A 26,238-nucleotide genomic window follows, 5' to 3' on the forward strand; every position below is an offset into this window, starting at 1 on the left:
GCTAAATTATCTGGTGGTGTGGCTGTAATCAAGGTTTGTGATCAAGCGCTCAGAAAGAATTGCTAAACTTGTATACAATATATTTCGGAAAAATAGATGGGCATCTTGACAAATCTGGCTATAAGTGTGAAGAATTACTGCTAAGGACATAGGCTCCTTGAGTGGCATTAGCTCAGTAGCAGGGATGAATTTTCTGCCCTGTTTTCCTTAAGAAATACTAAGACAAACGACAGGACTCTAATATTTTGTTTGGTGGTGTTTTATTTTAAAGTTATCTTTAGATTTAACTTGTTTAGCATGCAAATTTTGGTAGGAGCACACACGGAGACAGAACTTGAAGATAGGAAACTCAGAATTGAAGATGCAAAGAATGCTACATTTGCTGCCATGGATGAAGGGATAGTACCTGGTGGTGGTGCAACATATGTACATCTCTCGGAGCAGATCTCCTCAATAAAAAATTCCATGAAAGATGAAATTGAGAAGATTGGTGCTGATATTGTTGCAAAGGTCTGTTCTCGGTTCCTTTCTTTTTTCAAAAGTTATTTTCTTCACACTTTCGCCTCACTAGGATTTGATCTAAGGTTATTTTCTTTTCTTTAGTGAGATGTGCCTTTTATGCTTATTTCTTTATTTGGATTGGTGAATTTTGCGTCTCAAATAGAAATAAGCAGCGTTTGTGAATGAGTTACGATGCACAAGTTGTAATGTTGTGAATATAAAGAGTTAGGAAAATACAACAAAGCCCTTGGTGGCTTAAAGAGTGGGCATAATTAAATGAGGGGTATTGTAGTAATTGTATAAAGAGATGATATATATAAATAGAAGGAAAAAAAAAAAAACAAAAGAAGAGATCTGAATATTTGAGAAAGCAAACGGTGAGAGAGAAGGGAGAAGGGAGAAAGAAGAAGAAGAAGAGAAAAGAGGGAAATTAAAAAGGAAATAGAAAGGAGTTGGAGAAAATAAGTAAAAAGGTAAGATTATGTATAAATATATGTTAATTAAGCTTTAATTTCGATTTTGATAAATGTTAGGGTTTTGAAAATTTGTGTTTTGGGTTTAATTGATGAATTAATTAGAATGTTATAGAGTTAATTGTTGTGGGTATTTGATTATTTGGATGATTTTGAGAGATTGAATTGAAAGATGATGATTTTGAGTTATGAATTGTGTAAATGGTGAATGTTGAGTTAGAAATTTGGCAAGAACAGTAGGTTTCTGTTAAAAATTCTGGGTTGGAGGTTGAAGATGACAAAATTTCGGTTTGGTCCCTCAATTTTGGAAAATTACAGTTTAGTCCCCAAACTTTGGAAAATTTGCAGATTGGTCCCTGCAGCCTATTCCGAGATTCTGAACAGAATAACATATGAATTATGGACAGAATTACTGTATAGATAAGAGAATTTAACACTTTCAATTTGGTCCTCCAATTTGACAAAAATTACAATTTGACCCTAAAAATTTGGTAAAATTCCAGAATGGTCCTTGGAGTATAATGAGATGATCTGGACAGAAATGAGGACTAATTATGGTCAGAATTTCAGTATATTCATGGATTTATGATAAATTTCAGTTTGGTCCTCCAATTACACAAAAGTTGCAATTTGACCCTTAAAAATAGGATAAATTACAGATTAGTCCCTAGCTGTAATACTAGCTTTTTCAGATTGGTTTGATGAATAATTGAGGGTTATTTAGTGAATTATTACCAATTTTATTAGTTGTTTTATTATGGATTAGATTTCGGGAAAACCATTAAATTTTGGGTTTTTAGGAAAAATAATTAGTTAGTTCAAAAACATATAGGGTTATGGAATGCACCCTTAGATAAGTGTATTAAATGGGTTATATATTCCTTTGAGTTATTCTTGAATATGCCTTCTTTGTATTCAGATAATCCTGATATTCTACTGGCGGGACGTCAGTAGGATTTTCTTCAGTATTTGCTTTTGACTTCTGTTTGCTTTCGAGTCAGGTGAGTGGATAATTTTCCATATGCATGAGAAATATTATAAATATTTGATTTGTTAATATGAATTGGATCATGCTTCTTGATAATATATATGTTGATTATTATCCTTGTTATGATAAGCATGATCAATTGTTGAATCCGAATTATTGATATGAACCAGTATATATATTCTGAATTGACTTCTGAATTGATAGCTCCTCATTTGATTGATGTCATGAGTTGAGCCTTGAGATATGAATATGTCTGTTTGATTATGATTATGAACTTATGGTATGTCAGTCAGAATACCCATGCTAACAGGGTAGTGTTAGTCTTTGTGCACATCGTATCTGAACCCTAGTTGGTCGGGGGAGTCACCAACCTGTGTGGACTGATCATCCCACAGTACGGAGCCTCATGCTCATTGCATTTTGATTTTCTGACGAGTTTTACCATATGATCTTCTTGTTATGGCCAATTTGAGAACACTTCCATAAGAACCTATAGCCATACTTGTATATATATTTCTCATTGTTGTATTACCTCGTGTGTGTGTATTGAACGTTATCTACTCACTGAGTTGTTGAACTCACCATCTCATTATTTACCTTTTCAGGCTTATAGCTTGATAGCAGGTCATTTTGTTGAACCTTCCGAACCTGCTTTTTGGTAGTAATTTGTACCTTCCTTTTATGTCAAGTTAGTGCTCCAAAACTATGAATTATATTAACTCTTGTATTAAGACAATTCAATTATATTATGAAGTTGATTTTGTTATTAATGCTGCGTTGAACTCTGATTGAGTTAAGATAAGTTTGTGTGTAAGTTTGGGTTCGCATAGGTATGGAACCTTGGAGGGGAACCTTGCCTATGTGCCGGTCATGGATCCGGGATTTGGGTCATGACACAAGTGCTATAGGGCTGGTGCTAAAGCAGATTATTGCACAAGACTTGTAAAACGGACCAAGGTTCCTTTCATAATTAGTGATAAAGTTGGACATCCTTGTGAAATGGTTATAAATGCAGGGCGTAGCATGGAGAAACCGTACAAGTAGTGGTTTCTAAATGACTATAAAGGGAAATTTCTTCTCCCATGTAGTAACACATACCAATGATGCATTACAGGCACTTCTTGCACCTGCAAAAACAATTGCAACTAATGCAGGGGTTGATGGAGCAGTTGTGGTGGAGAATATTCGATCTTGTGACTGGAGAACTGGTTACAATGCAATGACTGGTAGATATGAAGATCTTCTCAATGCAGGGGTGGTAGATCCTTGTAGAGTTTCTAGGTGTGCACTTCACAGTGCTGTCTCAATTGCTGGGATAGTTCTAACAACTCAAGCTGTGCTGGTTGAAAAAATAAAGAAGCCCAAGCCCGCTGTCCCTTGTGTTCCTGGAATTACACCTTGAGAAAAATGGAAAAGAGCTGTTAAAATTGTAGAAAGAAGCTGAAGAAATTTTATTGCTCTGATGGCTCACATCAACAGTTTTGAGTTGGCTGGTCAGAATGAAACTTGAAGGTGAAGCAAATCTCTCAACAAGCCTTTACAAGTTCTGGGATCACCAGGTGGATCATGGTTGAGACCACAAAAGCAGTAAATGCCATAATGAAAGACGTTGCATTTGTCTGGAAATGCTTGGTTCTCCCTGCTGATACATCGACGACTATTCCCCTAAATTTTTGTGTTTGGTCTCTGTTATATTTGATTTTCTGGCTGGTTTCCTGTCAAGAAACTCATTACTATTCCAGTAACTCAGCAAGTAGCCATATAGGAAGAGTAATCCCCATATCCAGACGCCCTCTTTAAAATCTTCAACTGAAGTTAGTCACTGACACAATTTAAGCAGAAAATCACCTTTATTTTATGAATTATATTTTTCCTTGACTACTATATGATTCATCTGTCAATTTTATTTGAACGAGGTTCTGGTCTATTGTCATCAAATTTAATTGATTTTTGTTTGCTATTTGATGATTGCCTTGGTGTTATAAAACATGTTCTGCTGTTTGATGTCAAGAGTAGAGGGAACAGATTTCCCAGTCCACTTCCTGGGAAGATTCTCCACAACGCCATTTAGTGCTCCCATCACATTCTCCACTATCTCCCCTCTCGCCATCCAAATCACCCCGACCTTAACCACACCACCTGGATTCATATCAAGTATCATTGCTTTTCAGACATTCTGAATTTTGATCCTTCCAATTCCTATGTTTCAAATCAACTGCCACAACGTTCCTATTCGTCTTGAAATATGCTTTCTACGGAAACAGCCTTTTTATCCACATCAGACGCATCATAAGTGTCTCATAACTTCTGCTTTGCTTCAAGTAGTCCATTATTAGACTTCATTTTTTGAATCGCAAGCACTTCACTGGGATGTTTTCAGCTGTTATATTCAATTAGGGTTCTGTTGGAGTTTGCAAAGGGTTTTGGATGTTCTTTGTTTTGGAGTTTCATGATCTTGGAAAGATACTAATGGATTTTTGCAGGGAAGCACGGATCGTCAACGAGGATGTTCTAGTGTTGTTGTAGATTCTTATCCAAGACTTGTATCATTTGATGATGTCATGTGAATTGCTAGAAATATATAAAGTGTATGGCTAGCCCAATAATAAAAGTTTCGTAAGGGAACTGAAGCAGCCTACCATAAGACAAGATCTATTAGATTTTTTGAAGCCCAGAGAAAAGATACAGAGACGCTCTGTTTTTGTTTGGTAAATAAAGACTTTTTCTGGCTGTAGGTTTGGTCTTGTCTCAATTCAGGAAATCCCACTTATAATTCAGCATAATCGCGTAAACCCTTGAAAACTGTTGAAAATTACAAAGTGTTTTGATGCCAAGGCCCGTTGGCCTTCCAGGTACAAAATTAACCTGAACCTTGAGAGAAAATTATGCCTACAATTCTACAACAGAGTTTTTGAACAGAAGCAGCATTCCTTATCACAGGGCTGGGAAGAATAGGGGGACGATCCATTCAAGAGTTAAGACCTTGCAGTTTTGAATTTTTAATACGAGGTTTTTTAGATTCAAATCCTGGAAACGTTCGAGGGGGTAGAGATTTGAGATTAGAGGATGGCTATCTCCTATTTTTAATACGAAGTTTTTGCAACGTGTGATTTAAAGATTTGTGTTAGGTATTCCTTATTTGTTTCTTTCTAAGAGGGAAGCCCTCTTTAGACCCAGAGGAACGACGTTATTTGATCTTTCAGGACGAGTTTGGTTTGATTGTGGAAATTTTGTTCATCATTATTGTACGGTCTTGTGTTGGATTTGGATTGTTTATTACTCTCCAAAAAAAATATGTAGTAGGAAGGCAATTGATACAAATGCAGGCAATAAATTACACGATTCATGACATTCACTAAGTTCATCTAAAATGATGCTTTGGACGGAATATCTAACATAGACTTGATTATTGAATATTACATTTTGCCAAACAAGTTGCTTTTCACAAACGCCCAAGTATACTGTAAAAATTCAGCCAATATCATTTCTGTGAACCATTATATCTTCCAATTCCATCGTGGAGAATAGCTTTGGCAATGGAGGCCATCGAGTTGTAAGCTCTGTAGAAACCTGTCGCATTGTTGGCCGATAGTGAGGATCGGTCTGCAAGCAAGCAAACGCCAGTTTTGCAACATGTGCCACACCGTCCGCAAGCTCGTTTTCAGGAGGTGGGAGGCGCTGGTCTAAGACATCCTTCAAGACTGTATTGTGACCAATTGGTGATGATGAGGAGGTGGAGGCAGATAACATCAGAGATGAGATGAAATCGCCAGGATGCTTTCCCATCATTACTTCCAATGTTAATACTCCAAAGCTATACACATCACACTTCTCATCCACTTTCATTGTGTATGCCAACTCTGCAAAAGCGGTTGGTCATGCTATATTTTGCCAAAATAATTTACTGCACCTATTTTGTTTTCAAGTGATTTTGTAAACTAACATACTGTAGAAGGTGATATTGAAACTTAACTACATACCTGGAGCTGTGTACCCAAAGGTGCCAGCAAATGATGTCCAATTGGACGAGTCAGGCATTAAGAGCCTGGCTGTGCCGAAGTCAGAGACATGAGCCTCATATTCTGAATCCAAAAGAACATTGTTGCTGGAAATGTCTCTATGAATAATCGGAGGGGAGCAGTCATGGTGCATGTAGGATAAAGCATTGGCTACGCCTTTGATAAGATTCATCCTTTTATCCCAATCCATCTTTGCTGATTGTTCCTCCTCGTTCAGTACCTTTCTTAAACTTCCCCTTTCCACAAATTCATATACCAAAAATGAGTGTTTGGCATGGGAGCAGAAACCATACAGCTTCACAATATTTCGATGCCGTATACCCATTAAGACATCAATCTCGCTTCTAAAAGCTTTCAAGCTGCTCATCTCAACTTCTGGTGTTTGGTGGAATTTCTTCACGGCAAGGACTTGTTCTGATGGAAGCACAGCTTTGTATACAACTCCATACCCTCCAGTACCAATGCAATATTTGGAGTCGAATTCCTCAGTAGCCTCAATGATGTCCTCGTAGCGCAGATCCCCACCAGGGCACCATCTCGCGGTAACATCTCTTTGTGGTGTTTCCACTAACCTTTTCTTTCTTCTGCTTTGGAAAAAGATAAGAAAACCTACAATCAGGCCCAACAAACTACCCAGCAGAGAAAATACTGTCAAAAAGACAACTTTGGGGCCCTTCTTGTGCACAGTTTTGTTTTTCATGAGAGCAGAACAAGCCTCCAAACCAGTTGCATTGCCACACAGGTTGGTGTTGTTGCGAATTGCTTCAAATGGTGCCTCGCGAAAGGCTTTGATGTCAGAAATGGGACCCTCTAGCTTGTTATAGGATACATCCACTTTAGTGAGGCCTTGCAGTCTACTAAAACTGGCTGGAATGAGACCAGACAGCATATTATGGGAGAGGTTCAGAAACTCTAGCTGCTGCAGCTGTCCAAGCTCCGGTGCTATACCTCCCATGAGGGAATTCCAACTGAGATCAAGATTTTGAAGAGACTGTAAAGACCCCATCTCAGCAGGAATAATCCCTGTGAATCTATTCTTGCTCATATTCAAGAATACCAGTTTTGAGCACTTGCCAAGCTGCGTAAGAATTGAGGCACTAAAATTGTTCGCGGCCAGGCCAAGCCTTTCCAGATCAGATAGCGATGCCACATCGAAAGGAATATCACCTGAAAGCTTGTTATCGTTTAGTGCAAGTTCAATCAACTTCAAATTTCGCAATTCTTTGGGAATTCTCCCAACTAGTTGATTTGACGACAGGTCAAGAGCTTGTAGATGAGTTGCCTTTCCAAGAGCTGCGGGTATCTCTCCAGAAATCTTGTTTCCAGAAATCTTGAAGGCTGCCAGATTGTTAAACTGCTCCCATTTCAATGAAAGTTCACCATGCAATTCATTATCACTCAAACCCATGTAGTACAGATGGGGATGTGTGCCAAAAGCTTCAGATATGTTTCCGCTAAGTTGGTTTCTCTCAAGTCTGAGTCTCAACAAGCTGCTGCAATTTCTCAAGCTTTTTGGGATAGGTCCAGTGAAATAATTTTCAGACGCAGAAAAATATGAAAGTAATCCACCAAGGCACACATCTCGTGGTAGATTACCAGACAATCTATTAGAATATATTTCTAACGAATACAAATGTGTAAGATTGTTCATTTCTGGAGGAATCGGACCAAAAAGACTGTTATCTTGGAAGTAAAGTTGAGATAAGCTTCTTAAATTGCCTAGAGATGCAGGTATTGTACCAGTTAAATTATTAAATGACAAATCTAAAATAGTGAGAGATCTCGTCAGGTTTTGGATAAAAATAATGGGACCAAAAAAATTGTTATGTTGAAGGTCAAGTTGATATAAGCTTCTTAAATTTTCTAAAGATGCTGGTATTGTACCAGTTAATTTATTGAATGATAAATCTAAATTGGTGAGAGATCTCGTTATGTTTTCAATAAAAGTAATGGAACCAGAAAGATTATTATTACAAAGGTTAAGTTTAGATAAGCTTTTTAAATTTTGTAAAGATGCTGGTATTGTACCAGTTAGTTTATTAAATGACAAAACTAAAATGGTGAGAGATCTCGTCAGGTTTCCAATAAAAGTAATGGAACCAAAAAGATTATTATTCCAAAGGTAAAGTTTAGATAAGTTTTTTAAATTTTCTAAAGATGCTGGTATTGTACCCGTTAGTTTATTAGATGACAAAGCTAAAATTGTGAGAGATACTAAATTTCCAATTTCTGGTGGAATGTTGCCAGAAATGCTATTGAAAGCCAAGTTAAGGATGGAGAGGTTAGAAAGGTTACCTATATGTGAAGGAACATAACCATAAAGGGAGTTGTTGGGAAGGTTAAGCACAGTCAAGTTAGGAAAGGAAGAGAATCTGAGTCTATTAAGCGTACCTCTCAAACTAGAATCGGGCAGACTTATGTTGATGACACTACCAGACTGGTCGCAACTGATTCCGAACCAGTTGCAAGGGCTGTCTCCAGCCCATGAAGACAGGAGAGACTGGCTTTGGTTGTCAAGACTGACTTTCCATTCTAGAAGAGCTTCCGCTTCCGTCCTTCCATTTGCTACTTCAGCAGCTCCAGTACTAGCCGAGTAAGCAAAAGAAGCAAAGAAGGAAGCACAAGCAAGAAAGGAAAAAACCAAAAAAGGTGTGGAAAAGAGGGAGATGTGGGAAGCCATGGCCTTGGTGGTTTACTTTCTTAATTATGGAGGATGTGTAAAATGATGAGCCCTGCATAAGTATATATATGCAGGAATTCATTTGTCTTGGTCATGATCGAAGATTTCTTAATTGGACGTCTGCGTCTTCCATTCTTGATTGGATGTTTCCCATGAAATTTCAAGTGTGGAAAAACATTCCTTCTTCCTTTCTTTGGTCACTTATCAATCAAATGAATCCACTAATTTTTTTTATAGAAACAATTAGCGCAAACAATAAAGGTGGGTGGAATGACATTTACATTGGCCACCAGTGAGCCGTAGATATTCAAGTCAATCACAACTCATCCCACTAGAAGACTTTGGGATAGGGCCAATAATTTAAAACAATAAAGGTGCAATTACAAGAGAAAAAATGCAGAAGTGCAAAACCATGGCTAATAATTTATTCTGTATTATTGACGTTTTCTATTTTTATAGTAATAACCTTTTAATAAAAACAAAACTTTCATAAATAAAAATTAAACATTTTATATATGTCTCCCACTAGATCAAATGGAGGGATAGAACTCAGACAAATGCATCCAATAAACATTTGGAAAGCTATTTACACATTTGGCCTCAGGTCCAAGCACAGTGACATTATATAATGCATCCATTATAGAGGCTGAATACATTTTCTTTGATATTTTGCCATTGTTGACGAGAGTTGACGTTTTGGTCTCCTTGGCTTGGAATTCAAGCACAGTGACATTAATTTTCTTTGATTTTTCAGATTTGGAATTTGCATTCTTCCATTACTGTGCTTTATATTTCTAAATGGCATACCATAAAAGTAAGGTTGTGTATAAGGAATATATAATATAACCTTGAATTGTAAATTTAAATCATAAAATTGTAAGGAAAATATTTTAATTAATTATATATTAACAATTTCAGTAAAGTAGTAATTAATAATATAACACAATTAAAATAAAAATAAAATAAACAATAAAAAAGTTCAAACACTTTATTTTTTTTTCACATTGATTCCTCTATTTTTTGAACAAATTGACTGACTTACTTCATCATTTACAAAAAAAAACGAGTCACTTCAAATTTTGATAGGTCATTTAACATTAATTACTCTAAGAGTCAAGCATGCCAATTTACAACTTTTATTCTATATATTTGACAACTAAAACAAAGGAATCTGCCTATTGATATGTTAACAGTTTTTTTATTTTACGAAAATAAAATCCACAGATAACTCGTATCGTTAAAAAAATTATAATAATTATAGTCAATGTTGCGGGGGGCGCGACGTCGTCTGGCGACGGCGGAGGCTCGTGCCATGCCTCCTGATGAGGGGTGTTGTGTGTTGGGAAGGGTTTTTGGATTTAATCATAAAATTATGATTAATGTTTAGGAGTCGCCACCTAGTATTATGGTCACTAGGAACCTATGCTCTGCGAGAGTCTGGGTAAGGGACTGGTTGTGCAAGGAGAAGACGCATCACCCCCAGTGCACCTTACCTAAGGTAAGCTGCATTGTTGTTTGATTGTTTTTCTAAGTTGGGTTTCTATTCGTTGGTCTTTTCTAAGGCTCAAGGCAGATTTCTCTTCATGAGAGAGTCTCTACCTTATCGGGTTAAATCCTAACCGTTCTAAAGTCTGAATTTTAGCATCACATTTTTACACTTATATCTTTAATACTTGAAGGTGTACTTTATCATGTAATTTTACACCCCACAAATATTAAAGTCTACAACCTAAAAAAAAAGATTGGAAAAAGATTTTTGACATGTTGGCCAAATCCTAATGGATAATCATAAACTGGTTACGATATCCATTTTTTGATTTTTTTAAACATGAAAAAGATGCAATTTTTGTTTTTTTTGTTTATGAAAAATATGCTTGAAATTTTTTAGAATTTGGTCGTATGCAACAAAATATATATTTTTTTATCTTTTTAAAAAAAGAGCTTCTTTTTTTTTATAAATTTTTTTGAAGAAAACCGGGTATTTTAATACCGGATTTGGATTTTACAGTGTAAATATACAACCCGATATTATGGAAAATTGGTAGAAAAATATTTGAGAAAATCACAACTTTTTTGAAAGTATTTTTGAAATTTTTTTTTTATTTTTATATGTATTAATTAATTAAATATTATTTAAATAGGTGGGCTGGGCCAAACACAGACCCAAAAACAGGTGGGCTGGCATGGGCTCAAAAAGGTTGGGCCGAACTCGGCCCAACATGTTGCTTTTTATTTTGGGGACGGGCTGGACCCGGCCCAGCCAACTGGGCTGGGCTAGAACAGGTCCAGCCCAAAGCAACTTAGTCACTGGCAGCCCAGTGACTAAGTTGCACGAAACAGTGCAACGTGAATTATAATTCACGTTGCACTGTTCATGTGCAGCGATAACAGACAGAGAAGGGAGGGAGAAGAAGAAAGGAGGAGGGAGGCTTACCTGGCGTTGAGGGAGCTGGCGTCCTGACCGGTGGTGCACGGTGTGGCTGCGATGGTGAGGCTGGTGGCTGGCTCTGGTCACCGCTGGAAGAGGAAGAAAACAGAGGCCTGCGAAGGAGAAGGGAAGCTCACGGTTGGAGCTGTCGGAGTGGTTGAGGAGAGAGCTGCTACCCTAGCTGTCTTTGGGAAGGAAAAGAGCTTCTGGGCAAGGTGGTGGCCGCTGCTTCTGCCGCTGCTGCCGAGGTCACAGTGGCAGAGAAGGAAATTTTTACAGAGGAGAGAGAGAGAGAGAAGTGGTGCAACCACCACGTGAGATGGTTTGATGGCTACTGGAGGTGGGGATGATGGAGAGGAGACGGGTGATGAAGATGGCGGTGGCTGAAAGCCACAGTGGAGAGAGAAGAGAAGAGGTCGGTTGCAGGAAAAATGGGCAGTGAAGGCTGGTTTTCGGCCAACTTTGAGTTCGATTTTCTTCTCCCTTAGAACGTGAAATCTGCTCCTATTTATAGGGGTGGAAGAGGGTAATCTTGTCTTCACAGGGGAATAAATTACAGCCCTTGATTCGATTGAGAAGGATCCCAACCGTTGGCTCAAAGTCAATTTGCAGCTGCAGGCTGCCTGAGGTGGCCTCTTTGGAGTGGTGCCACGTCCGTTTATGTGCCAGTGAGCTGGTGATGACCATACCCAGACGTAGAGGGATGTCTGGTGATCAGTTTCGTGCACGGTTTGGTAAATATGGTGGACGTTAAGTGCATTAAATGCACCTGCAAAGGAGGTGACCGGACCAGATTTTCCGGAAAAATAAGGAAGATAATGAATAGTGACTAGACAACGCGTCGTCTGGTCCCCTTTTTTTTTTAAGGAAAACGGTGCCGTTTTGGCCTGAATTAGGGATTTTAACAGATTTTCAATTTAGTTCTCCAGCTTTCAATTTCTTGCAATTGAACCCCTAATTGTCCCTAAACTTTTGATTTAATGCAATTAAGTCCCTGATGAACTTCAATTGGAACCCCAAAGTTACGCGCCTATTGCAATATGGTCCTTGGTCTCGGATCTTGTCAATTTAACCCCTAATTGACCATTAAACTTTCAATTTCTTCAATTTGGTCCCCGGTTTTTGTCAATTAGGCCCCTATAATCCGGCACCTTTTGCAAATTGGTCCCTGGCTGCGAATTTCTTCAATTTAACCCCTAATTGACCCTAAAACTTTAATTTTCTTGCAATTTGGCCCCTAATTTCAATCAAATAACTTGGTAAAAATTAAATTTGGTCTCTTAAAATTCCAATCTTCTCAATTAAGTCCAAATTAGGCTCCTAAACTTAATATTTCACCAATTAAGCCCTCAAATTAATTTGACCTACTTAAAGTATAATTAAGTCCTTGCACTTAATTAAATCCTTCAATTGGACCTAAATTAATTCTTAAACATAATTAAAATTTAATTTGGCCCATGATTAAATCAAATTGGCCTATTAAAAATTTAATTATGTCATTGGACTTAATTTTTATGCAAATTCGTCCAATAACCATTTAATTTGACCTTGAATTTGCATTTTTTTCTTCACTTTTGGGCATAATGAGGTACAATTAGGCCTTGAATTTCCTCCAAAAATTGCAGCTTGATTTCCCGGCCTACTTTCTCCACGTTGCCAGCTTTTATTTTATTTTTTTATTTTTATTTTGAAATAAATAAATAGATAAATAAAATAAATAAATAAATAATTAATTTTTTGGGGAATAACTCAAAATTGGGTTATGACAGTCAAAATCAAACCCTTGATTATCAGATTGTATAAATTTTGTAAGATATAAATTTGGAACAATGAAAATACTAAGATACAAATTACCAGATAACATAATTTTATACGTCTTTCAAACTCGTAAAATCGGTTCGAGTTTATAAATTTGATCGAGTTTAAATGAGTTTCATATATTTTAAATGAATTTAATCAATTTTACTAATGTTTAAATTATAGTTTAATTTTACATATTAGATATATATTAATTGTATAATTTTACGAGAGTCACATCATGATTTTAACAACCATTAATTTTTTTGCTAACAAAATTAATGGTTGTTAAAATCATGAAAGGCAAAGAAACAGCTCTTAAAGAAAAAAAGCAAATCAAGGACGTCATAAATGATAATAGGCAGATGAAGTCAAGATAAGGTTCTGTTGGCAAAAGAAAAGGCAAAGCAAAGCAGAACAATCCAACAAACTTACAGTTACAGCTCAGCGAGTGATTTGTGACTATTAGTCTGGCTGCTATTCTACAGTCATGGGTGAAACAATCAGGCAGAAAATAGACTGCTCTGGCGACCTTTTCTTCTTCTTTTTATTTTCTTCTTCTTTCTTTCTTCTTCTTCTTCTTTTTTTACTTTAGAGCAATTTTATTAATTTCAGACTAAGGTTCTGTTGGCAAAAGAGAAGGCAAAGCAAAGCAGAACAATCCAACAATCTTCATTCTTCTTCTTCTTCTTCTTCTTCTTCTTCTTCTTTTACATTAGGGCAATTTTCTTAGAATCTCTGACAATTATGCTCAAAATAAAAAGGAAATAAAAAAAAGAAAATGAAATAGGAGAGACGTCAATGTATTGGCCAATGACATTCTGCTGAACATCATATGATAATTATTCTGCAAAATTAATATGTTTCATATATATTCAGCTTTGCATAAGGATCAGTGAGTAAAGATGCAATACTTTTCATCGATTTTCCTTTGGGTGTATATTCATCTCCATCTTGTATAGGAGATCTGTTACTGATAAATTGGTGTGTAGGTATTTTCAACACTCAACTTGTCAAGGACTTGTTGAAGATTTTACTTGAGGTTTTTCTGTTAGTATATCTGCTAAACAGTCTTCAAATATTACTGAAGGGAGTGAATCATCACATCTTTCAATCCTGCCATGGAAAATGGCTTTGACAATGGAAGCCATTGAATTATGAAGCCATTATGTTAAATAATATTCGTCACCAATATATCTTAATAGATTTACTTGACATCTACCTCCAGAGTCGTGTCACAAGACGTGATGAAGATAAATTCAACATAGCTAAAAAAGCTGTATTTTTTTAGAAATAAAATATATTATGATACCTTTTTATCCTTAATTTAAATCATTGAATTTTTTTATACATTTATTCTTTTTTTTTGTTTTATTGAATAAATAATGTCAAAATATATTAATAAAAAATAAGAAATTATATTGTAGATTTATTTATAAATAATTTTATCTCCATATAACTAAATAGAAAAATCTAAAATGCAAAATTATATATATTCATATATGCATTTGTCTTTCAACTTCGTGATTTACTATTTAGCTATCGTTATTAGCTTTTTATAATATTTTTCAGTAAGTTTATTTGTTTTTCCTCGTAGTTTCCTGCACACTTAATTTCAAAGACAAACCTCAAATTTATCATTCTAGAATACTCTCGATTATGCATTTAAAATACATTTTGTATAAATTATATAATTAAAGAATTTTTATTTTTCAATTGTACCATTCAATTTAATATATAATTAACGAAAAAGTTAAGTATTTGGGTGCTCCTCACATAATCTTCACCAGAGAAGGAAATTAAAAGGGAATTTTTCTTCAATGTCTTAACAAGACAAGTCACAAGCTTCACATGAGATCAAAATATAAAATTCCAAGTCTTTTAAATAGTATTCATAATTATTCGTTCACATGTCATTCTGTCATAAGTATTAAGAGATAAGACACATATCGAGACTATTTGATCTAGAATAACCAATAATAAGGAATTGTGCTAGGACTAAGATGGACTTGATCAGGACAGGAGATACGGAAGACAAAAAGAAGAAGACAAAACTAGGGTTAAGTGAGAAAATCTCTATACCATGATAAATTTAAAAAACCTCGAGTAAAAAAAGACATGGTTAAGAACACATATAGGCTCCTTATCTTTCAGAACTGAAAACAAGTTGGTCAACCTTTGCATCGCAGCTTCCAACCTACCATCAACACAAACTCAAGAATCAAGACATGTTGTATCATTGCAGATTATCCATGAAAAGCAGCACAAGTTAAATTCCACACATTTTTATAGCACTATTATTTTCAGGGTAGCTCTCATGGCCAGGCAAAGGAAAGCCAACTGCTCCCCCTCCCTTGGTAGATTTTGATGTAGGAATTGAAACTCTGGATGTGTCATTCAAATAAAAAGCAGCCTGCTCTGGAAGAAGCTGAAATTTCCAAAACATTAGCTTTCTAATATTGCTACTCAAACATTTCCTTATCTGCTACAGTATATCACAGTTCAAAGTAAAAACCTGAGCCTCTAAGGCACCAAATCCTCCTTCAGAATCAAGAATATTGATTAATCCCTCCAATCCTCCAATGATAGATTTAATAAGAGACTCAACATATAGGACTGCATCTCGCCCAATTTTCGTTACCTATTTACAGAAAAGTACAAAGTAAATTTCATGACATTTCCATTACATGATATGCAAGATGGAAAGCACAGTTGGGGTGGATCAACGCAATGTGCAAACTGTTCAACCATGCCCTTAACGAGTATGGATCAACGCAATGTGCAGCAGATTAAATAAAATAAAATCCAAGTCTTCCCATTTCAATTTCTCTTAGCAAAAAATCATCAATTATAGCCCCTCTCCCCAACTGAAATAGCAAGTTGATGGATCACCTCTTCTGGAACAATTGGAGAAGCACACTCTGGAAAGCTACTAGCAACACCAAGCCATGCACAGCAATGCTGAGGACGTCCTTCTGGTCCAAACATGGTGTTCCGAAAGACCTACCATGGAAAAAGATGCATGGTTAGTTATAACAAGGAGCCCGTTAAGGAAAAGAGTAACCCCAAGCAAAATAATTGTGGAAACGAAAAGCAACAGAGAATGCTGCCTAGAAAGTCCAACAATACCCAATTGAGTATTTTGAAGAGCCCAGCCTTCATGACTTGAAATTATAAACTAAATAAGCCAGGAACTCACTACTGTAAGGTGCTGATGGTAAAAATACAGCTTTTTTAGAGTTCCATGCTTTGATAATTGCGACTCTAATTCATCAACGCATCTGCAATTGAAAGAGATTCCTGTCTGTAGATTTCAACACCATTCAATTTGAACAAAATGATTTGGATTTTCCATGTGAACAAGGTAACCTCCTGAATACAGTACAGCAGACAATGAAATTGAGATGCTGTATGGAGAAAAGAGGGAACCTATGCCCATAGGCTTCATAGCAACCTCAGAATCATGATTGTCCATACTATTTTCCCATTGTTTCCTGTGAAAAGAGGGAACCTATGCCCATAGGCTTCATTTTTTACTCAGATCATGAAACAGTCATCTAACATTAACTATTGGTCTAGCACATGGTTCAAAGTCTCAAAGGAAAACCAGACAACATTAAGTGGTATAATGTGCCTAACTCCCATACCATGGTAGAGCATTTGCCATTTAGCTCAAAGTTTAAGCTTCTCGGTACACGGCCACTTCATAAAGGCACACCAAACACAAGCACAATCAAAGTGGATTTTCTATGCTACCACAACAAACTTCACTCTCGCAAACTGGTGCCTCTGTGAGTCATGGAGTACTCTGCCAGGCAAAACGTTGTGGTATGAATTTCTAGTAAGACTAATTGTTGTTTAATTTAAGTTTTTTGAAACATTGCTCAACGGCACATCAGTACTTTTCCATATTACATTAAATTTTTTCCAAGTAATTTCAATAAAATAAATAAGCTTTTCATCTTGACTTTCTGGGCAGTGGTTTGATTCTGAGTGAGATCAATTCACCAACAAATAATTCAGTCAGTTTTTAACTTTTATACAGATATAATGTTGATAATTATAGTTTATATGGTGTTAGATAATTGTATCACTCAAATCATAGTGTCAATCTCAAACTAGAGGGGTTAGACTATGTGGATCGGCTTCGTGAAGTCAGTCCAGTAATGGGCTAACTTTTCAGCAACCTACCAGTACCACTAGTTGTAAGGCGAGCAAGAGTCGGGGAATTCCTGGACCAATTGTATGCAGCATTTCCTTCTGACAGTAAGCCTTCCTTTCCAGTAGAGACAGTAGCTTTCTCCAAGTGTCTTATGTTTATAGATGACATAGCCTATGTGACAATCATCAATATTGACAACCAATCCTTGCGAAACTCCTGCTTAGAAAAGACATACCATGATATTGTTATTGGTGCTCTTATGAAGAAGCCAATTCTGGAAAACAATGGTAGAAAAAAATGGCATCAACAGAAAAAATTGTTCAAGGAATTCACAGAACCCATGATAAGAAGGAAACATACTTACAAGCCAAGCATAAATGCAAGAGTAATGATTTGTAAAATGAATATGTAACGAATAGAAACATAAAATAAGCAGCCATAAAGTTTACTAAATTACCACTACTGCCATTGTTTCCATTCTTTATACATTTGTTAAAAGTTTTTCCTTAAACATAGCATTACTCTGAATGCAATACCTCTGACTTCACCATGGTTTCTTTCAAGTCAGAGCTAAGAGGACCAACAGAGATTATCATTCTGTTGGATTACCTTCTTTCAACTGTCCCAATCATATATGTCTTTTAAATACAAATGAGAAATCCTTGTGTGATGGTGAAATTTCTTGACATTATAGCGATAAGCACTTGAAAAATCACAAGTGCATAAAATCTTATCATACTCAGTGATACTAATTTAATGCATTTAAGAGAAATTTCTTTTTCATAGGATTTGAGTTACATAATCAATTTTAAGAGTAATCATCTAAGTTTGTGTTTGATATTATGATGATATTTTTTTAAAAAATTATTTAAAAATACATTACAATAATATTTTTTCCTGATTTTTTTATTTTGTACACTAGCATATTAAAATTATCAAAAAACACTAAAAAAAACATAAATTTAATATTTTTTCAAATGAAATATATTTTTAAAATAAACTAAAAAAACAAAAATTACTATATTCCCGACACAAAAACAAGACTTGCTTACATCTAAACTGTACAAATTCTATCGTGTTTTCAATTATATTTGATTGATTGAAATGTTATCTCACAATATTTATAATTTTTTTAAGTTTGAATCCAAATTAATTAATAAAATTCAACAAGTAAACAAGATAATCTCATCTGAATCTATTTATTTGTGTTGATCTACATGATATGTCTTTTCTCCAACCGCTATAATTCTTTTGGAAAAAGAATTGGAGTATGTCGACATTATATGTATGGTGGTTTAGGGCTAACACATAGAAATTGTTTTGTTAATATATATAAAGAGAAGAGCAACACGTGTGGGAAATGGACAGAAAATCAAAAAGAAACTACAAAGACAAGAATGGTGCTTTAGACAAGGTTAACATTGAGCTGAGAGGCCAACCGTGGAGGACGAAGACCTGTGATGATTGTATTTGTCGTCCGATTCTTCTGTTTCGTGCATGGAATTTGTACATTCTTGCATTAATCTATCTCTTATGTAATTATATTTGTTGGGTTTTGCTGGTTTTGAACACGTTCTGTACATACTCAAGACGGAAAAAAAAAACAAACTATTAGTGAACAGGAACACATGAACTACTCTGTCTGGTTAACGTTTGGGTACAAAATAAACATAGTTAATAATGCTATTTTTTATATAAAAAATCCATCTGTTTTTAGATTTAATTATTAATAGAATGAAACTAATTTCTTAATATATTATTAATGATAAACTACTTTCAATTAAACACATTTTTACGTAGTCACATTAATTTAATTGTTTTTTATTTTCTTATAAAATCTAGACTTGCTAGGTTATGGGCGGAGGAGCATGCTATGGCAATGTATGAAAGAAGCAAAGGGTTCCGTTTTAGAGGTCTAGTTTTGAAAATGGCTCAGCTCCTCAGCCTAAAATTTCCTTATATGAATACTAAAAATTCATGAAATTTCAAATTTAATGTAAATAGCTTTTAATTGAAATTTATTTGATAGGGGTTATCATTTTAGCTTGAAAATTTAAATTTTAAAGAACTTTTGTTGGGAGTTATGAAAGTTATATTTTTTTAATGAATTCGTGATTTGTTTTAAATTAAATCTAAAATAGATTTTTTTTTTTTGTGAATACATCTATGGATGGATTTATTAAAATTAAATCCAGAAATTAGTTTATCTTGGATTTCATAACAAGTTGGAAACTATTATAACAGGAAAGAATAAGAAAAAAGAATTCAACTAAAAACATTAATTATATATGAAAAGAAGCTCGAGCTCAAGTTTTTTGGATATATTATTATTTGAAAATATAATTTGGAATAAATATAATATTTAGGAGACACCGTGACATGTCTCCTAAATCCACATGTCCGAACAGAGCCGGTCGTCCCGATGCGCTCTAAAGCCCCTCTAGATTCTCAAAGCCAACACCGTGGCCAATCAACAAACGAGCAGAAAAATGTCCTTCTCCTTCTCTATCTCCAAACCTCTTGCCTTCCCTCAACAACCCCTATTCTCTGTAAGTATCTCGCTCTCACCATCTATCTCTATGTCTGTATTTGTGTCTGTGTTCGTGGACATGTCGGTGTCTGAGTGTTTTGATTTTGATGCGTAAACATGGAATATTGTTGCAGAGTCTTGGTGGGAACAAAAGGGCAAGTGGGATATGGAGAAACCATCAAGTAGTGAATAAATTAGTGGCAAGAGCAGGTCCAAAGAAGATATCTTTTGGTAAAGATTGTAGAGAAGCCTTGCAGGCAGGAATTGATAAGCTTGCTGATGCTGTTTCTCTCACTTTAGGACCTAACGGTAAACTGAGTTCTTGCTTCTTTTCCATGTTTTGTATGGATATTTTTCTTTGTTTTTTAAATTTTGGTCCTTCAAGCTTAAGTTTTACAAGACGGCACCTTTGTAATTGTTGTTGTTCAAATAATAAAACCACTACTTAAATAATTCCTTGTGCAACCATAAGAGGGTCTAATTCTGAGAGAAAAAGATCATTTTTGTTTTATTGTATATTAAATTGTCGGTCTTTATTGATGGTGACGGTGTTAAGTCAGTAAGATGTGAAACTATGCAGGGCGTAATGTTGTTCTTTCGGATTCAAAGACGCTAAAAGTAGTAAATGATGGTGTTACAATAGCTCGTGCTATAGAGCTTCCGGATTCAATGGAGAATATTGGAGCAATTTTAATCCAAGAGGTCATTCATGGTTGCTACATTATCCTCTCCTTAATATTTTGTTGATGTGTTATTTGATGTTGATCGATGATAAATGTGATATTGAAGTGACTTATTGCAGGTTGCTAGTAAAATGAATGATATGGCTGGAGATGGCACTACTACTGCTATTATTTTGGCTCGTGAAATGATCAAAACAGGGATGGTGGCAGTCAGTTTTGGGGCTAACCCTGTTTTTGTATAGAAAGGAATGGATATGGCTGTCAAAGAGTTGGTCAAAGTGTTGAAGAAGAATAGTTTTCCAGTAAAAGGGAAGGATGATATAAAAGGTCTCTATGTCATCTTTATTTAAACTTTGTTCAAAACCATCATTTTGACTTGGAAACTACAATCTAGAGTTTCTTCTCCTTGCAGTGGTCGCTTCAATTTCTGCTGGAAATGATGAATTTGTCGGGAACCTAATTGCTGAAACTATAGAGAAGATTGGCTCTGATGGAGTAATCTCTCTTGAATCATCTTCAACCTCTGATACATTTGTGATAATAGAAGAAGGAATGAAGGTGACTAAGCTGATTCTAGTTCTCAATATGGTTTGAAAAATCGTGTCAGATAAATCACTGGAAAATTGGCATTACATCAAAGTTTATGTTAGAAGTTTATGATTTTATGTTATATCATTAGTCATAGTCTGAATGGTTAAACCATTCATTATCTGTAAATATTTAGGTTGGTTGAGCTTCTGCTCTTTGTACTTTCCAGGTTAACTATTTTGTTTTTTCAGTGACAGGGTAGCAATACTTGTGTAAACACTCTGCCTCCTATGTGTGGATAAATTTTTCAACTTTTTCTCTGTTTATGAAGTATGTATATTTTCATTTCCAGTGAAGTTTGGTGTTCTTTCTCTGCAGTTTGACAAGGGTTATATGTCGCCCCAATTCATCACAAACCAGGAAAAATCTTTGGTGGAGTTTGACAAGGCCAAAGTCCTAGTAACGGATCAGAAGATTGCAAATGTCCAAGAAATAGTTCCTGTGTTGGAGAAGACTACCCAACTCAGTGTCCCACTGTTAATCATTGCTGAGGATATCTCAAAGCCGGTTTTGGAAACACTAGTGGTGAACAAAATGAAAGGTTTGCTCAATGTTGCTGCTGTCAAATGCCCTGGATTTGGAGATCGAAAGAAAGCATTGTTGCAAGACATTGCTCTTATGACAGGTGAACTTGCATCTTTCTTTCCAAATTAAATTGGTTATTCTAAGTTGTGCTATATTGAAATATATTGACATTTCAGTTAATGAATTATTTATCTTCCTCGTGAGTTGGGTTCGTGTTAGATATGCGAGCCTTCCTATGTGTGCACTGGCTGTTCTTATATGTTTGTGTATGACCCTTGCAGGTGCATAAACTTTTGAGTATATTATGTTAATTAAGATATCCTTTGATAATTACCTAGGTCTCAATTATAAGAATCGTTACTCTCCTCAATTATAAGAACTATTAATCTCTTTCATGCACTAGAAACAATAAATGTTTTACTTGGATGCTTTGTTAAGATTGTAAAATCCTTTGAGGATTACCGAGGCCTCAATTAAAAAAATTATAACTACTTTTTATGCACTACAAATAATAAATTCTTTACTTGGATGCTTGCACAAGATTGTATTCTGTTCTCATATGACTATCATAGGAAGGTCATTGCATCTGATATGCTGTGTAATTCATGCCATACCAAAACCATCAGGTGCTGATTTTCTCTCTGGTGATTTTGGGCTGACACTTGGAAGTGTAACCTCGGATCAACTTGGCATTGCACGAAAAGTTACCATAACAAGTAATTCAACAACCATAGTTGCTGACTCAGCTACCAAAGCTGAAATTCAGGCAAGAATCCTTCAGATAAAAAAGGACCTCGCTGAAACAGATAATGCTGCCCTTTCAAGAAAGCTCTCAGAGAGAATTGCTAAATTATCTGGTGGTGTGGCTGTAATCAAGGTTTGTGATCAAGCTCTCAGAAAGAATTGCTAAACTTGTATACAATATATTTCGGAAAAATAGATGGGCATCTTGACAAATCTGGCTATAAGTGTGAAGAATTACTACTGATGACATAGGCTCCTTGAGTGGCATTAGCTCAGTAGCAGGGATGAATTTTCTGCCCTGTTTTCCTTAAGAAATACAAAGACAAACGACAGGACTCTAATATTTTGTTTGGTGGTGTTTTATTTTAAAGTTATCTTTAGATTTAACTTGTTTAGCATGCAAATTTAGGTAGGAGCACACACGGAGACAGAACTTGAAGATAGGAAACTCAGAATTGAAGATGCAAAGAATGCTACATTTGCTGCCATGGATGAAGGGATAGTACCTGGTGGTGGTGCAACATATGTACATCTCTCGGAGCAGATCTCCTCAATAAAAAATTCCATGAAAGATGAAAATGAGAAGATTGGTGCTGATATTGTTGCAAAGGTCGGTTCTCGGTTCCTTTCTTTTTTCAAAAGTTATTTTCTTCACAATTTCGCCTTACTAGGATTTGATCTAAGGTGATTTTCTTTTCTTTTGTGAGATGTGCCTTTTATGCTTATTTCTTTATTTGGATTGGTGAATTTTGCGTCTCAAATAGAAATAAGCAGCGTTTGTGAATGAGTTACTATGCACAAGTGCTATAGGGCTGGTGCTAAAGCAGATTATTGCACAAGACTTGTAAAACGGACCAAGGTTCCTTTCATAATTAATGATAAAGTTGGACATCCTTGTGAAATGGTTATAAATGCAGGGCGTAGCATGGAGAAACCCTACAAGTAGTGGTTTCCAAATGACTATAAAGGGAAATTTCTTCTCCCATGTAGTAACACATACCAATGATGCATTACAGGCACTTCTTGCACCTGCAAAAACAATTGCAACTAATGCAGGGGTTGATGGAGCAGTTGTGGTGGAGAATATTCGATCTTGTGACTGGAGAACTGGTTACAATGCAATGACTGGTAGATATGAAGATCTTCTCAATGCAGGGGTGGTAGATCCTTGTAGAGTTTCTAGGTGTGCACTTCAAAGTGCTGTCTCAATTGCTGGGATAATTCTAACAACTCAAGCTGTGCTGGTTGAAAAAATAAAGAAGCCCAAGCCCGCTGTCCCTTATGTTCCTGGAATTACACCTTGAGAAAAATGGAAAAGAGCTGTTAAAATTGTAGAAAGAAGCTGAAGAAATTTTATTGCTCTGATGGCTCACATCAACAGTTTTGAGTTGGCTGGTCAGAATGAAACTTGAAGGTGAAGCAAGTCTCTTCAACAAGCCTTTACAAGTTCTGGGATCACCAGATGGATCATGCTTGAGACCACAAAAGCATCAAATGCCATAATGAAAGACTTTGCATTTGTCTGGAAATGCTTGGTTCTCCCTGCTGATACATGGACGACTATTCCCCTAAATTTTTGTGTTTGGTCTCTGTTATATTTGATTTTCTGGCTGGTTTCCTGTCAAGAAACTCACTACCATTCCAGTAACTCGGCAACTAGCCATATAGGAAGAGTAATCCCCATACCCAGACGCCCTCTTTAAAATCTTCAACTGAAGTTAGTCACTGACACAATTTAAGCAGAAAATCACCTTTATTTTATGAATTGTATTTTTCCTTGACTACTATATGATTCATCTGTAAATTTTTTTGAACGAGGTTCTGGTCTATTGCCATCAAATTTAATTGATTTTGTTTGCTATTTGATGATTGCCTTGGTGTTATAAAACATGTTCTGCTGTTTGATGACAAGAGTAGAGGGAACAGATTTCCCAGTCCACTTCCTGGGAAGATTCTCCACAACGCCATTTATTGCTCTCATCACATTCTCCAATATCTCCTCTCTCGTCATCCAAATCACCCTGACCTTAACCACACCACCTGGATTCATATCAAGTATCATTGCTTTTCAGACATTCTGAATTTTGATACTTCCAATTCCTATGTTTCAAATCAACTGCCAGTGTTCCTATTCGTCTTGAAAATTTCTTTCTACGGAAACAGCCTTTTTGTCCACAAAAGACGCATCATAAGTGTCTCATAACTTCTGCTTTGCTTCAAGTAGTCCATTACTAGACTTCAGTTTCTGAATCCCAAGCACTTCACTGGGATGTTTTCAGCTGTTATATTCAATTAGGGTTTGATAAAATGAGTTTCACTCTACGAATTTTATTCATAATATTTGTATACTGATTTCAAGTTGATTAATTCATGAATACATCTGCCTTTATATAGCAGTAAGCAGTAGAAACTATTCCTTGACTTCTACGGAAAGACCCCTGTAATTGCGGTTTGTTACAAACAAATTCCTAACTGATATAACCATATTCTGCATGAGTAACAGTAAGGTGAAATTAACATAATGTTAACACCCCCTCTCAAATTGGTGCATAGATATCATTCATGCCCAATTTGTCAAGACTGGTATGAAAAACTTGGCTGGATACTGCCTTCATCAGCACATCTGCAAGCTGATCTTGCGATCGAATATGAGGAGCTTCGATAATTTTTGCTTCCAATTTTTCCTTGATAAAATGTCTATCAACTTCAACATGCTTAGTTCTATCATGTTGGACAGGGTTATGAGCAATGTCGCATGCTGCCTTGCTATCACAATACAATCTCATAGGACTTGTCTGCTCAACCTGTAATTCCTGCATCAAATTTTTTATCCATAATAATTCACATATCGCTTTGGCCATTCCCCTGTATTCAGCTTCGGCTGAGGATCTAGCTACTACTTCTTGTTTCTTACTTCGCCAGGTGACCAAGTTTCCACCCACAAATGTGAAATATCCCGATGTAGATCTTCGATCCTGTATTGACCCTGCCCAATCAGCATCGGTATATCCATCAATCTTCAAGTTGTCCCCCTTTTTAAATAGAATTCCTTTACCTGGAGATGATTTCAAGTAGCGCAAGATACGAGTGACAGCTTTCATATGTTCTTCACTAAGGGAGTGCATAAACTGACTGATTACACTTAAAGCATAAGCTAAATCAGGTCTGGTATGTGCAAGATACATTAATCTTCCCACTAGTCTCTGATAACGTTCTTTATTAGTGTGGATTTGTTGTGGATGTATACTCAGTTTCAGGTTTTCTTCTATAGGAGTGCTGACAGGACTACAAGCTGTCATACCTGTTTCTTTTAACAAATCTAGGGCATACTTTCGTTGAGACAAAAAAATTCCTTCTTTCGATCTTGATACTTCAATACCAAGAAAGTATTTTAAGTGACCTAGAGATTTCATTTCAAATTCCTGGGCAAGACGATTCTGTAATGCTTTCTGCTCTCCAGGATTATTTCCGGTTACTATCATATCATCCACGTATACGATTAGAGCTGTGACTTCTCCCCCTTTTGTTTTCAGGAATAACGTATGGTCTGAGTTGCTTTGCTTGTATCCAATGGATTTCATGAAATTAGTGAACCTCCCAAACCATGCTCTTGGAGATTGCTTTAACCCGTATAGGGATTTCTTTAACCTGCATACCTTTGTGCTTCCTTTGATTTCCATAATACATCCAGGAGGTAATTCCATATATACTTCTTCTTGGAGATCCCCATGTAAAAATGCGTTTTTTACGTCAAGTTGATATAGGGGCCAGTCAAGGTTCACGGCCAGGGATAGTAGGATACGAACAGTATTTATCTTGGCCACTGGTGCAAATGTTTCCATATAATCAATCCCATAAGTTTGAGTGTACCCTTTGGCGACAAGCCTTGCTTTAAACCTTTCAAAGGTGCCATTCGCTTTGTGTTTAATGGTAAACACCCACCGGCATCCAACCGGTACCTTTCCTGCAGGAAGTTCAACCACTTCCCATGTACAATTTTTTTGAAGGGATCTCATTTCTTCATTCATGGCCTCTTTCCATCTTGAATCTGTTATGGCTTCCTGCACACTGTTAGGAATAGATATAGCAGATATTTGATTCATAAAAGTTTCATTTTCCT

General features: G+C 36.0%; 2 protein-coding genes and 1 pseudogene across 38 annotated transcripts in view; 2 read left to right on the forward strand and 1 right to left on the reverse strand.

Moving 5' to 3' along the window:
- Window positions 1–23,979, forward strand: part of LOC18105953 (chaperonin 60 subunit alpha 2, chloroplastic) — a 58,478-nt gene extending 34,499 nt beyond the window's left edge. For 2 of the 9 annotated variants that reach the window (XM_052447550.1, XM_052447549.1), the window contains exon 10: window positions 23,355–23,979. In XM_052447550.1, coding sequence (XP_052303510.1) covers window positions 23,355–23,375 — 21 coding nt within the window. In that variant the 3' untranslated portion in view covers window positions 23,376–23,979. Of the gene's footprint in view, window positions 1–3,076; window positions 3,923–23,354 lie in introns of those variants that run through there. The other 7 variants (XM_052447542.1, XM_052447548.1, XM_052447553.1 and 4 more) reach the window with 6 other exon arrangements.
- LOC18110403 (MDIS1-interacting receptor like kinase 2) overlaps window positions 1–26,238 on the reverse strand; it is a 132,379-nt gene that overhangs the window by 26,958 nt on the left and 79,183 nt on the right. For 6 of the 29 annotated variants that reach the window (XM_052447518.1, XM_052447522.1, XM_052447521.1 and 3 more), the window contains 2 exons: window positions 5,943–6,766; window positions 5,284–5,822 (listed from right to left, as the gene is read on the reverse strand). The exons of 10 other annotated variants lie outside the window; for them this stretch is intronic. In XM_052447518.1, the coding sequence (XP_052303478.1) occupies window positions 5,434–5,822; window positions 5,943–6,766 (1,213 nt within the window). In that variant the 3' untranslated portion in view covers window positions 5,284–5,433. Of the gene's footprint in view, window positions 1–5,283; window positions 5,823–5,942; window positions 7,240–26,238 lie in introns of those variants that run through there. 13 more of the 29 variants (XM_052447508.1, XM_052447509.1, XM_052447510.1 and 10 more) reach the window with 8 other exon arrangements.
- On the forward strand, window positions 19,440–23,979 carry LOC18110404 (chaperonin 60 subunit alpha 2, chloroplastic-like; annotated as a pseudogene).

The sequence above is a fragment of the Populus trichocarpa genome, chromosome 15 (genome assembly GCF_000002775.5).
Source record: "Populus trichocarpa isolate Nisqually-1 chromosome 15, P.trichocarpa_v4.1, whole genome shotgun sequence".
In the NCBI taxonomy this organism is placed as follows: domain Eukaryota; kingdom Viridiplantae; phylum Streptophyta; class Magnoliopsida; order Malpighiales; family Salicaceae; genus Populus; species Populus trichocarpa.